Source organism: Atractosteus spatula, chromosome 4, assembly GCF_055471065.1.
Source record: "Atractosteus spatula isolate fAtrSpa1 chromosome 4, fAtrSpa1.hap1, whole genome shotgun sequence".
Classification (NCBI taxonomy): domain Eukaryota; kingdom Metazoa; phylum Chordata; class Actinopteri; order Semionotiformes; family Lepisosteidae; genus Atractosteus; species Atractosteus spatula.
In genome coordinates this window covers 3,267,895-3,281,998 of record NC_142709.1, presented here as the reverse complement: position 1 = coordinate 3,281,998, position 14,104 = coordinate 3,267,895, and the positions used below count along the sequence as shown (strand labels likewise).

Here is a 14,104-nt window from a genome sequence, read left to right as displayed (position 1 = left end):
GTAAGATGATACATTCCGGGAAGAAGAGAGAGAAAGCAGCCCAACGTAAAGAGCAGATCCCTAGTCTCCTACTTTGCGCAGTGCACACATGTATTCTTGTGTGCATTTTGCCTGATATGGCTGGATTCAGCTGTTTTCGCACGTGTTCATACCTTTATGAAGTGTAATTGAGCTGAAACAGCCAAGAAGACGCAGGCGTGGATCAAGCTTTTTCACCACAAATCAGAACGTTCTCTGTTGGAACCTGCCTGCAGGTGCCTGTTGGATACCAGGTTTTAGGTTAGAGTGTCCTGGTGTATTTTGAAATCCATCCCCTTGTTCTGAATGGCAGTAGCAGTATAATGACCAACCGGACGAGCTGAATTTTCTTATCTCAAACATTAGTTTATTGCCCTGTGCCCAGTTTTATTCAGACTCTGTAAAGATCTCAATGTGTTAGATTTCTTGGTACACCATACTGTTGTAGCCCAAAAGCTGGTGCTTTATAACAGGATCGTCAAGTTTGGTTGCAAATTGACCTTTTTAGCAGAATATGCATAAAGAGCGCGTTACAATTTGTCAATGCACAATTGTTTTTAATGGCTAAGGAGTTTAGAAACCACGTTTTGACCTGTCACAGCATTCAGACCCTGGTTAGGTTAAATGTGTGGATTCTGAGCTGGAAGAAGTGGGAAAGTGTAGGACTTCGAGAGAGTTTTTACGTGCAAATGAGAAGGCATTGCGCTGATAAATTAGTAGCACTGGAAAGTATAGGATTGGTATATAGCAGTCTTAAAGGTCAGGCACATGTTCTAATTGAGCTTAAAAGACAGCTGGAAATTTCTTAACAAAGAGGAACTACATCTTATTTATGCAATTTTTCAGAAAAGAACTGCAGTTCTGTTTGAATTTAGCTACACATGAAATTACAGTATTTAAACTTGTAATGAAGGGCTGTGGCAAAGCTAGGCTACTTTGGTTAATAAGCTTTTTAAGACTCCAGTATTAAACATTTCTGCATTTCTGACGAGTTCAGTACTGTGGTGAGGCTGATGATGTTGAGCACAGCTTGCCGTGTTTAACATTCAGCGGGCAATGAATTGCTCTAGTAGTGTTATCTGTGCTGCACAGATTAGAGCAGCTGTCTGACTATGATGAATAAAAAGACCGGTCTTATCCTGCACATCCTGTAATTGTGCAACATATTCTCCTAAAATGGATGAGAATAATCAGATTTGAAGATTCCATGTCCTGGTGTGCAAGAAATGACAGTGTAAGCACTCCACGCCGTTGGATTCAGACAGAAAAAGGAGCTGTGATTCTTCCTACAGCTCTAACCCTAGAGGTTTCTCTGTTTTGTACTTTCCTGCAGGGAAGTACATGTTCCCATTACCGCGAGCGCTGGATACACAAACAGTAGCAGGAAGTCAGGCTCAAGACCACAGTGGAGAGTTTCTGTACTTTCTGACCCAAAAAAGATTGTGCTTGAATCTCCGGTTCCCCCACACAACACAAAAAATCATTGCTAATTATATTTTTTCCAGACATGATTGAGGAACAAGACTTTTCCCATCCTAAGAAAGCCAGTAGTATATTTCATTTGATCAATCATGGCATGCCTTGTGATGTAGCAGATATTACTCTTTTTGCCTGTCAAAAATAGGTGTCAAGAGTATTCAGATAAGATGTCTCGCTTTCAAATAAGTAAGGTGTCTAGCAGCTGTGCTGAAATGACTGTACCATTTGTTAGTAACTCTAGTGGGTGGTTAATAACTACGATCTATGTTTGGCATTTCAGTTCCTTCTAGCTGCCCCTAAAATTGTAAATGACACAACTAAATGCTTGTATCGTACGTACGCGATCAGCACGACAAAATTACTTTACTATCTGTACATTCCTGCAGGGCTCGCTCTAGAGTGCGACACTTTTCCTCTCCTCCGCCACTAGAAATACGCTTGTGCGACAGTAAATTCTAATGAGGAGCAAGTACGAGCCTGAATCAGAAATGTATTTTGGGGGTTAAAAAAGAAAACCAAAGTACAAGTTCTAGGAGGTAAAGCTGCGCTCATGATTAACTCCTGACTTCCAGCCTCCTGTCGTTTGTGATCTTGGTGCTCCTGGCTTTTTCATCCAGGACTTGACCTCTTGCGCAGGGACCAAGAGAAGGAGTTCAGCCGCGTTTTGCCCATGCCAACAGGAAAGAAGGAGCTCTAGTGGTGCCTTTCAATGAGACGGAAAATGGACATTTTGTAATAAAACTAAAATCAAAAGAACCTTATAGTTTCTTATGGAACAAGTCTATAGTTTATATTCTTGCCCGTGATATTTTGGAAGTAGTTTACAAATTTACTAAAACTAAAAACAGTATAAATGTTAAAGAATTAATCAATTTCATGCCAGCCTTTTTGAGAACATAAAAGCATAGATCATGCTCTACAGGACTACGGGTTGCAATTTTGCTGTCAAAAAGGTTGGTGGCTCTAGGTGGGGTTCGTCACTTGACCGGCCACTTGACTCTTTCCAACAGCAGAACACACCTTGAAGGGTTTATAAACCCCCAGCCCCCCCAGAAAGGATGTGCTCCTAAGAGGAAAACCCAAGAATGGATACGGACATTACAAGAACTGTATTGTTGCAACACTACAGAACTACAAAAACCAAAAACTGATGCGTCTCAACAATGCGTTGACTCGTTTGTAGGGGAAAATCCAGATCTCGTGTGTATTAAAAGTTTAAGAAAAAGAAATGTATTCTAAATATCATGTGCAAAATGAGTCCTTTAGGTGCTGGTGTCCAAGGAAGAGGTTTCATGTTCGTCTTATAATAGCCAGAACCTCTTGAGTTCTTATGAAAAGATTTAAACTGATCTTGGGTTCATAATTGCAGTTTGGCTGTAAAGCTGAGCCCTAAGTCGTTTGACATCTGCTCAGATGTTTAAAGTAGAAATAGCTCATCTGACATTGAACATTTTGAAATAGAACATGAAGGAAAACATTTGCTGTCTACATTTCTCTTAAGTCATGAATTGATACATTTTGTTGCTATTGCGAGGACATTGAGACATTGGCAACAGTTTTTGACTCTTTTTCTTTCCCGTTTTCTATCTAGTAAAATACGAGCGAATCAAGTTCTTAGTAATTGCATTGAAGAATTCAGTGGAAGTCTATGCATGGGCACCAAAGCCGTATCACAAGTTCATGGCCTTTAAGGTGAGAATCTTTTGATGTTTATCAAAAAGATGTTCTTTCCTGACAGGTTTTTGCCATCAGAAAGTCAATCAGTATAATCTTTACCTGTTCCAATTTCACTTTTCTATCGGCCTGTCCTCAAAGATACTGTTTTAATAGAATAGGTTAGAATGACTATTAGCCATTATTAAAACAAAAAAGGAAAACATCTGCTTTCTTAATTTGTGTTAAGTTATGGATTAATACATTATCTTGATATTATGTGGACAATGAGAATTTGGCGGATCAGTTTTTGACACTTGTTCAAAAAATGTTCAACAGATACGAGCTGGTTAAAGTTAAAAAAGGCGCCTCTTTCAGTCAGCGTGACCTGGGTGTCGTTACGGGCGAACGAGCTCGTCGACGCCCAGGATTGAGACCTGCTCCTCTCGCGGGTTTTTGTTGTCACCGAGGCTCTTTGCTGGCACAGGGGGTTTTGCCAGAGCTTCCCTTGCCGCCGGTTGGGCTCGGACGCTGACGGTGTGCCTCTGTCCTGACTTGCAGTCGTTTGGGGACTTGATACACAAGCCGCTGCTGGTGGACCTGACCGTGGAGGAAGGGCAGCGGCTGAAGGTGATCTACGGCTCCTGTGCGGGGTTCCACGCGGTGGACGTGGACTCGGGGACGGTCTACGACATCTACCTGCCCACACACGTAAGAAATCTGCTAGCGGCTGCGAGGGGGGGGGCGCGTGTTTGCCCCGGGCTGCAGCCCCACGCCCGCTCGCTCTGAAGCGGCCGCCCGAGAAACCACCGACCGTTCGTTTCCTCGATCGATGGCGGTCGCTCTCGTTCGTGATGAACGTGGTTCCGACCGCTTCCCCTTGGGAAAGGGAGGGCACAGCAGCGTTTTTGCTTTTCTGAGCTCTACTAACTCGTGTGAACCTCTTCTTCCAAATTTAAATCACCGGCACGCTCAAGCACCCCCCTCCCTTGTGCTGTATACTGTATACTATAGCGCCCATGGAGTCGTTTTCCGTGTCCTTGAACGATGAAAGAGCTTGGTTGACGTGCACAGCGACGGGACTATTCGCTTCCGGCGTTTGGCTAACCCACCTTTCCCCTCGTCCCCTCCCCTTCAGATCCAGAGCAGCATTCAGCCGCACGCCATCATCATCCTCCCCAACACCGACGGCATCGAGCTGCTGGTGTGCTATGAAGACGAGGGCGTCTACGTCAACACATACGGCAGGATCACCAAGGACGTGGTCCTGCAGTGGGGAGAGATGCCCACGTCCGTCGGTAAGGCCCTGGCTGGTGCTGGCAACGGCGTAGCTTTGTCCTTGAAAGATGAAAGAGCTTGGTAGCTTTGTCCCCCCAGGATGTCTCCGATGGCCGTGGATTCTGACTGTGGCGGTTTCCGTGTTTCGGTCAGGCCTAGTGTTTGTGTAAAAGAACGTGTGGCTTAAGATTGAAATCGGCCTCCGTTCTTTAGCGCCCATTACTGCCGCCGACTAACAGTTTGAGTCTTCACTTTGTGGTGAAGTTTGGGGAGCGGGAGCGTCCTCACTCTCTCACTCCTGCTGTCGACTTCCTCTTCCCCCTCTTCCTCACTGCGCAGCCTACATCCGCTCCAACCAGATCATGGGCTGGGGGGAGAAGGCCATCGAGATCCGCTCCGTGGAGACGGGCCACCTGGACGGCGTGTTCATGCACAAGAGGGCCCAGAGGTTGAAGTTCCTGTGCGAAAGAAACGACAAGGTCAGGGGGGACACGTCTTTGTTGGCCTCTCTTGGGGTTCCCGCTTTTTACCTGGGATGTCGAGTGACGTTCCCGAGACGGTCGAAACTTCCTCTTCTTGTATAGCAAGACATAAGCGCAAAAGGTTTGGGGGGAAGTTGCAGTGCTGAGCATCTCCACCGTTGTTTCATTACTTCAGCCTAGCCATTACCAAAATTAAAATGCACAATAATAGGAGAGTCGAAGGGCAGTTTTAAGGAACTTGTCTAGACTCCAGAATTACAGAACCCTCCGTTACATAAGCAGCTCCACCTTATTGCAGTAGTATCTACGGTGTAATGCTGAATTCTACTTGTTTATGAGAGTCATTGTGAGAAAAGGAAATATTTCTATTTCTGCAAATATTTCTCAACAGAAATATTGCAGGTAAAATCACATTATTTTTGATGGTCTAGAACTTGAATTGCATCTACAGTTTAGTTTATTTGTTAACCAGTTCACACTTTTATGCTTCTTAAAGCTCGTGCATATTTTTTCTCAACAGAAAACAGCACTCCTGACTATATGCATTTGTATGAATAATTTTTTTCCATACAGGAGATCACAGTGTTCTTTCAAGGGTTATGTATGAGCATTCACAGGTCTGGAGCTGCAGACTCCAGCTGGAACAGTGCTATGTGTGGCGTGCTGTTTTCGAGGGATGTTTGCAGAATAGAGCCCCTGCAGTCACAGCCTGTGCCCAGTGGCCAGAACAAAGTTAGAGTTTAACAGATGGAAGCAGTTTTCCGTTTCAGCTTTATCGGTGAAAACAGACTTTGAATTGACAAAAAAAACAGTCTTCTGTCCCTTTCTAAGTCGGCGCGCTTGGCACGTCAATCGGTTTGTAGTCCGATCAGAAGTTGCTCTGAAGGTGCTACCGACATGCCCCGGCTGCAAATGTGCTGCTCCCTGTGGCTGAAGCCGGGGCATGAGGGGAGAGACTGAGAGGCTCGCTCTGTCTGTTCCAGGTCTTCTTCGCTTCGGTGCGGTCCGGAGGATCGAGCCAAGTTTACTTCATGACCCTTGGAAGGAGCTCGCTCCTGAGCTGGTAGGAGGGAGAGCAGGGAACACGCTGGACGCCCGCGCTTCACAACACCCGGAACGTCGGAAAAACCTTGAACTAATCTACAACTGGAGAGCAAGCTGCACTGAGGCCATACGATATCTAACGCTGTCACCTGGTGATGATGCATTTAGGAGTTGCTAAACGGGGAGGGGTGGGGGGGGGAACCACGAAGGCTGTGAAGGCTCCTGGTGCTGTTCGTGTTAAGGCGGTTCTCTTCCAGCCACGCCACGGCTCTGAGACGCCGTTAGACAGTAGCGCTTCACCTCTGTATAGATTCTGTTGGCTTCAGATGACTCTGCTTGTTGACAAAATCCCAGAGCCCTAACCTGAATAATACAGTACGGCAAACGCTGGATCTGCATGTGAGAGTGAGGAAGGGAAGGCTGCAGCAGAATCACGGAGGGTTAGACTATAAAGTATTACTACTATAGCGTATTTAACTGCATTTCTTTTCGATGGAGTTACCGCTGATGATGGGAGGCAGGGGCAGGTTGTAGTGTTTTGAAGTTCAGTGCAGGGAAGAGGTGGCGATTTGAGTGCTTGCTGCGAGCCGGTTTGCACCTGAAAGCAAAGAACCTGAGACATGTCAGTCACTTATGTTGTTGTGTTAGGCCAGAGGTTTCAGTTAAGTTGCAGGGTTAAGATAAATGTCAAAGTAACACTCATTGTTTTCTGGTATAAAAGTGCAACTATTCTTTTCCCATTTTGAAAAGGTTTGCGCTTGGAAAAATCCCTTTTGGTTTTTTTTTTGACCTACCTCATGTTGAAACACAAGCACTACAGGAGGTGGTTTCATGTTTTGTATCTCGAGAATTCAAATACGATAGACGTCTCATATTTTCATTATTTTAGTAAAAACCAAATTGATGGTAGACTTGTTGGACTGTTTTTAAACAAGAAGGGACTGTAGTTATCATGCCAGCAAATTGATTTTGGTCTGAAAGCACTAATGACAAAATACTTGCTTTCAAATAATGATCAGAAGTGGAGGAGCATGAGACAGCAGAAGCACGTGCATAGTTTTAGAATGATTAATACAGATATGACTGCTTACTTCAGTTAAATTTCAGACTTTGTAGGAGATGGTGTTTTTGTTAGAATTCTCAACTGTATGTCGTAGGAAACCAGTGGTGTTTTTTAATCTTTTTTATTTACTGAATGCAATGCACTAAATCTTATCTCGAGAATGTAGAAAAATATTACTTAATGGTAAAGAGCATAATCTTCAGCAACATTGATGCAGGACCTCCACATCTGAACCTGGAGCGTTATTAATAAAGGAGAGGGGAGAGGAAGACCTGGAACCATTTTGTTCTCCGAAAAGAAAATCCTGAAATTTCCAGCAACGTTTCAGCAGTTCTGTGTTTTCATTTTTTTCATTACTTGAGAGATGAAGTGTATAATACTTGGGTAAGGTAATAAAACACCTTGGTCTTGCATTATCCTACTGTAGGCTCCTTTTGGGTACTGTGTTGACAGCTGCCTTAAGCTGTTCATTTATTGAACAGGATCTCAGTGTTTCTATAGGGCTTAGACTTCTGCAGACTCAGTGTGAAACAGCATGATATGTAGGCATTTTATTGAATCTGTACACTTGTTTAACTTTTAAATGGTAGGTTGTACTTTTAACGATTTCATCTGTTAAGTAACTGGTTTCCCACTTGATGTAGCAAAATGAATCTAATATCCCATTAACACTGACAGTTTAGACCTGAGCAACAAGCTCCCTGAATTAGAATATGTACTGTATGTGATTATATATTGACTGCCACTGCAGAATTTCCCTTCCCAGACGGACATCACAGTTTAGTATTCATCAGTGCTAAGGTTGGTGGATTTCTTTGGCATTTTTTTAGCCAAAAAAACTAATGTAACCAAAAATAATTTAGTTCTTTTTACTTAAAAATGTGGGGCAGAAGAATATAAAATTCATATTTGATAAGAAAGACGTTGTATGTTTTAAAACAATGGCTATTTTACTCCCATTGCGTTTTTTCTGACATCATATTAAAAAGAAATAAATTGAAATATCTTCAGTCAGTGCCTGTCTGTGTTCATGTACAGTTCTTATGCTCTCCCTCTTATTAAACTTTTGCAGTTTTGAATGTGATTGTTTCAACTAGTAAAAAAAAAAATCTGTTTACCAATGTCAGTATGCATACTGTGCTCAGCCTCTAGCTAGTCATATAAATTTTATAGACAAGTGAAGACGATGGCGTGTTTATGAAGGGGATTATCAGGTTGTTAATGAGTGATCGGTTTTGAGTAAAAGGCTTCCGTTCAGAGTGTGCATCTTTTTTTATACAAAAACTCATACAGGTTAAGTATAGTATCCAGTCAGTCGTTCTTTTAGGCATCGTGTGGTAGAACTTATTGGCATGAGCTCTTCCCACAGGCAGGTGCTGTCAGATCTGCCCTAAGGCTAGCTTGCACTTAGGCTACACGGCTCTGAGCCCCTTTGAATAAAGCCCAGCTCCAGGACAGCTCGGCACAGGCTGGTGATGTTTACACGGCTCTCGGCCAGCCTGGAGCCGCCCTGCAGACCCAACCAGCGTTAAGCGAGCGGTCCGGGTGTGAGGGCCGAGAAAACGCGGACAAGACCCCTTCTCGGCTCGAGGGATAAAGCGATCGAGGTCGGGCTCGGCGTCTAGTTTGCTAGTCTGCCCCCCTTTCCGTTCTTCAGACTTTTCAGCAAAGCCGAGGGGCGGGGGTTACCTCTTCCGTTTTCCCAAGAGGAGCTCTCCGTAGCGAAAAGGGGATTGCGGTTCTCAAAGGCCGGAAAACGCATTTTCTAGGGGGCGGTCAGTCCTTCGGATTTGCTTTCTGTTCTTAACCCTTTCAAGGCGCTGCACTTGTAGCTGCGAAGCATTTGATCAGACGTTCTTCTATGTGAAATCCTAAAAGAAAACAAACGGTGCGTATGCGGTCTTTATGGTAATTAGTCCCTCAATTACTGAGTCTCTCGTTTGACTATCTCGTTCTTGTTGCTCAATACAGTTAAGGCCTTTCAGACATAAGTGACTTTACCATTAGCAGAAATCTGTTGAAGCTTCAAGTAGAAAACATTTTCTCTCCGCAGTCTGTGACTCGCAGCTCCCACTGTAAGAAATGTGCCAAGGTGGCATTTAAAAGTAACAGTATTACAAAACCACTACGTCAAGAACATTTTGAAGAACTCTTAAGCATCATATTTTTAACTTCTAGATTTAGTTAAGCTTAATGATAGTTGATTTTATTTCTGTGTTTTATGTAACCCTAATTATACGACTGCAGTGTTTTTATTATGCACATGTTATGTTGAGAAAATGTTTACAGAAACAATGTTTTGTTACACTAATGTGCATCATATTTAAGGTTTATTTGAAAGCATTCTGTGTTTTTTTAGCTTGGTTTGTATTATTATAAGTGCACAGTTTTGTCACCCATAACCCTAAACTCTGCTGATTTTTTTTTAAATGCAAAAGTAATACAAATGACAAATTAAGGGTTTATTACTAGATATCTAGCTGCAAAGCAGACCAGGTACAGGTAAAATGTTTTCATCCTATGTTTCTGCCATGCTATCTAACTTATGTCTTCTGTGTATTATGGGAATTCTTGTATTTTCCTAAAGGCCGTTTTTTCTTGAATAAACTCGGAAGTCCATATACAGCGTGTTTTGTTTTTGTCTGCCACGAACACCGTACTAACAAGGCAATCAATCCCACAATTAATATCATCTGGGGAAGCGTGCATTTCCAGAGTGTGGTGACGTGTATCGGTACATGTTCTGTGAAGATGCTTGAAGTTGTTGTGAAGAGAATGTCATGATGATTTGAAGCCAAAACAAAATGAGCAAAGGCTGCACAATAGAGACTTTTAAGTGACGTGGTGATGAAGTAGCTTTGCTGAATTGCCAGGTGCCTCCGCCCAGGACAGTTTAAAGTGTAATATACTGTATAAGTGCAGGACATCATCAGTAGGACATTTCTGTTGGTTGACAAGGCTGCAGGAATTGCAAAACAAGGAACTGACCTTTGTGATGTGAATATATAATTTGTATTCACATTATCATGTGATGTATTACAACTCACATTTGATCGTACTGTATGTGAATTATGATTAAGTAGCCTTTCAGGAAGCCTGTTTTCAGATTTTCCAAGCAGTGGTCTTGAAGCCTCAAGTAACTGTCCATGTTGAGCTACAGGTTTAGGGCACTGGTTTGTTTGGGAGGGTGTGTGGTGGGGGGCGGAGGCACAGAAATCGGCATATCCAGGTCAGGAGAAAATACCATTGAACTGACCGGCACTGGGAGGATGAATGGGTTTTTATTTTTCCCCCTTGGTCAACTTCCTTGGAAGCCTGCGTGATCGGGGGGAGGTGGTAACTGCAACCCTTGAAGTAAAAAAAGAAAACGTGGCTCAGAAGTTGCAGACGTTACCCCCGATATAGAAAGGAAGTGGTGTTGTGGACAGTGGCCGGCTGTGTTGCGACACGCAGCTGAGAAGGAACTGTTATATAACGCACGGAAACTATCGGTTGCGTCTAGGTTTGCTCCCCACCCTCGGGTTTTCTCCTGGACCAGCAGTCCTGCGTGAGGTTTCGTCACCAGCCTGAGGTGACGCTGGGGCCGGCGGTTCTGCTGGGAGAGCGTCGCCACCAGGAGTTTTACCGACTCTGGCGATGGGCGGTGTCCCAGCCTTGCCGCCCGCCTGAATCAAAATCCCAACACGCACCGGTGTCAAAAACAGTGGCTGCTCTTCTCTCTGCAAAATCTTTTTTGGGGGGGGAAGTGGAGCGTTTCCGGTACAGAGCGACCCGTTTCATTTTTATTCAGCTTCATTGATGGTCATGTTTTATAAACAAAAGTTTCAAGTTTGAGGAGAAAAAACAGTCACCAGGGGATTTAAGATGGTTTAAAGGTTTACCTTCTGTCTAATTACAAATACCAAAAGCCTGTCTGTGTTTTTTTAGAAATGTACTGTAATCTTCATTAAACAAACCATTGATTGAGAGCCACCAGCAGGCTAACGTCACAAAAGACACCATAATGTGCAAGAATGAAGACAGTTACCAGGAGTCTAAGTGAATAGTGGTCAAGAAAATACTTTTGCTACTAAGAGGTTCCTGATACAAGTCCTGGATTTGATCAATATTTGAACTGACCTCTCACTTGTGTGCTCTGTCATTTTCTGTGAAGTCCTGTTATGCTAAATATGACCCTGGGGCAGGACCTGCTGGTGTATGCTGTAGTTTAGTTTGTGTCTGTCTGTCATTTTGGATAAAACTGCTGCCACATAGTGCCTACATAAATACTATCAGCACATGCATTCAAACTGTGTCAGGTAGCAATTAAACAGGAAGGCTGGTTGTTGAAATGTGTTAATTGAAACAAGGATGGCTCTACCCTAATGTTTTTTGTACGCATTTGTTCTTATTTTGAAATGTTATTTTACCATTATGCTGAAATGTTTCTGCCATCTGAAAAAAACAAACTAAAATAGAGGAATCTTTTTTTGTGGTTTACAGGTGACCTAGTCACGATGGTGGCCAGCTCATGACAGGTGCCAGTGCAGTTCTGTATTCCAGTGTTGAGGTTTTCGACAGCAGAGTTAAACAGGACTAAAAAAATTCCACACTACAGATTGTGGTGGGTATAATGAAGGGAATGGATGTGACAAAAACTTGGGTCACTCTTGCGGTCTTTAGCAAAACAGATAAATCAGGCCTGAGGGTTTTTGTCAACTGGAATTGGCACTGGTTTTCTCGATTTCGTAAATGCCATCCGAAACTAGCTTGTTTCTCAATCCTGATTTGTGACTGAAACTTCGCAGCGCGCTGTGAGCCGGCCGGACTGCGTCACTTCCGCGTCGGGAATGAACGCCAGGGGTTGAGCTGGTGTGACGGTGGATGCTGCCCTGGAGGATCATGGGAGCCAGCCCGCTTGAATGCCAGCGTCCTCCACCCGCGATTTCCAGCCACTGGCCTGTCGCGCGCCACCGCTTTGGGACTTTGGGATTGGATCCCCCAAGAACCCGCAGCACGCCGAACCGTGCTTGTGCGGTTTCCCCCAGAGCCAACGGAACATGGCTTTTGAGTCCATGCTTTTCGATTAAAACTGCCCCCCCAGTCACAGAAAGTCCATGTTGATTGAGTTTTCATGGTCCATCCGTCCATTTTCAATCACCATCTTATCCTTAGAAGCTTGCAGTGAGCTGGGGCCACGCCTGGAGGACACCGGGCACCGGGGAGTACCAGCCCCTGGACAGCACTTCAGTCTGCGTGGGGACATTGGTAAAAAGACGCAGAAAAAAAATGTTGAAGGATGTCTGGACAGGACAAGCGACATTTACTGGTGTTCTGTGCATGACAACCTGCAAGCATGCAACGGGAAGCTTAATTGGGCAACACTGTGAAACGTGCTTCAAATTGAATTCCCATAGCACGCAACTCCATTACACAACTTTATTGAATCATTGGATTTTGGAGGTTCCTGCCACTCATGGTAGGGAGGTATCAGTGAGTGACTCAGGAATGTCAGTTTTGGTCTTGTGTTCTCATTTATCTTTCTAGGATCTAGAGCCCTAAATAAACTGCCTCGGACTCGGCTGGTCTCTATCAAGGCACGTTCGTTATTTTTACATAGTGGGTCACGTTTTCATAGGAACTGAGTAGACGTCGAGGAAAAAGTGCAACAAACTCCAAGGAAAGATCTAAATCTTCTCCAGGACATTCCGTGAAGCTGTCATCCACCATTTCCATCGGACTGTCTCTTAAAAGCGCTGCCGCGTCCTCTGTAGTCATGCCTCTGAAATGTAGCCAACTGTGAAATAATTAAGTGTTTGTCTGCACGCTGTAGACATTGTTTTTTCAGCGATGCAGATTGAAGGCGCAGGAAATTGTTATAGATAAGGAAGTGTGAACTTCCTGCAACTGTTAGGAGTAGGGACACAGAGTTCCTGTAGGGGAGCGCCTTAATGGAGTCAGTACATGTCAGGAGCAGGAATAAGACTGATTGTTGTGCAGCTCCAGCACAGACAAGCACTGTGACCTCTGGGCCTTGTCTTGCTCAAAGTGTCAAGTTTAATCAGTATTACAGGGAAAAAAACATGTCTGTTAAACACCAGAGGCACATAGCACAATAATGCTTTAAGAATGTGCAATTAATCTAGCTTGGGAAGCAGTAAAATGGCTTAAAAAAATGGGTGTTTGAAATAAAAAATACATTTTCCTTGTAAATCGGAGGCAAACTGCATTTTTGCCTCAGAAGTTTGAAGTCACTTGAAATCTCTGTAATATCCCAATTCAGCCTACACACGGCACAGATGAACAGTCCCTGGAATACTTAAGGAAAGCATTCTGTTGATATTCATCTATATCCAGTCTTAACCTGAGGCCCCTGTTTGTTTGTTTTTCTAGAAACAAATCGTCCCCCTTCCCTGCTGGCGTTCTCACCCAAAGAAGACATGCAGCCCCAGCGGAGTCATAAGGACTGCGCTTTGTCGGCGGCATCAGCAGTCTGAGCCGACACTGTCCTCCCCTCGGCACCCTGGATCTGAGAAGCAGACAGCCTCCTATTCATAATGTACAGAAAGAGCAGGATCCAGTCACGCCGGAGGGCTGCAGGATATCCTGTCCAGATATTGAGGAAAAGGAATATGGCGGCACCCAAAGATTGGGGTGTTTAGCTACAAAAGGGATGGCTCTGTTTTTTTTTTTTTTTTTTGCTCTTTCAGCACTTATTAAACCGTTAAAATAGCGTTTCTGGTCAGCGGTGCAGGCTGTTTGAGGAACTGGAAGGCTAGACCAGCTTCCTTCCTTTCTTCACAATACCTTAGCATGTTCCTAAACATACTGTTCCAGATGCGATGTGCTGGGTTTGCGAAATGTTTTGGTGCTAAGGCTTTTCAAAAAGAACGAACCGTGAATTCTAGCCAATTATTAAAAAAGCTACATGGAAATCTGCTGTACAACTGGTGTTACGATTCATAAGTGGTTTCAATCCTAGGAACTGTGTTTTTGACTAATCTCTTTTGTGCTCTCTTAGCGCTAAAATAACAAACTCATTGTGATAACTGGACGCATTTTGGTTTTCTGTGTTGTTAACTGGCTTTAACTATGAAATCTCTTTATG

General features: G+C 43.9%; 1 protein-coding gene across 12 annotated transcripts in view; it reads left to right on the top strand.

Moving 5' to 3' along the window:
* map4k4 (mitogen-activated protein kinase kinase kinase kinase 4) overlaps positions 1–9,638 on the top strand; it is a 103,724-nt gene extending 94,086 nt beyond the window's left edge. For 11 of the 12 annotated variants that reach the window (XM_088912542.1, XM_088912539.1, XM_088912541.1 and 8 more), the window contains 5 exons: positions 3,089–3,189; positions 3,712–3,861; positions 4,289–4,448; positions 4,768–4,907; positions 5,894–9,638. In XM_088912542.1, coding sequence (XP_088768668.1) covers positions 3,089–3,189; positions 3,712–3,861; positions 4,289–4,448; positions 4,768–4,907; positions 5,894–5,977 — 635 coding nt within the window. In that variant the 3' untranslated portion in view covers positions 5,978–9,638. The remainder of the gene's footprint in view (positions 1–3,088; positions 3,190–3,711; positions 3,862–4,288; positions 4,449–4,767; positions 4,908–5,893) is intronic. The other variant, XM_088912543.1, reaches the window with a different exon arrangement.
* The last annotated feature ends 4,466 nt before the right edge of the window (positions 9,639–14,104 follow it).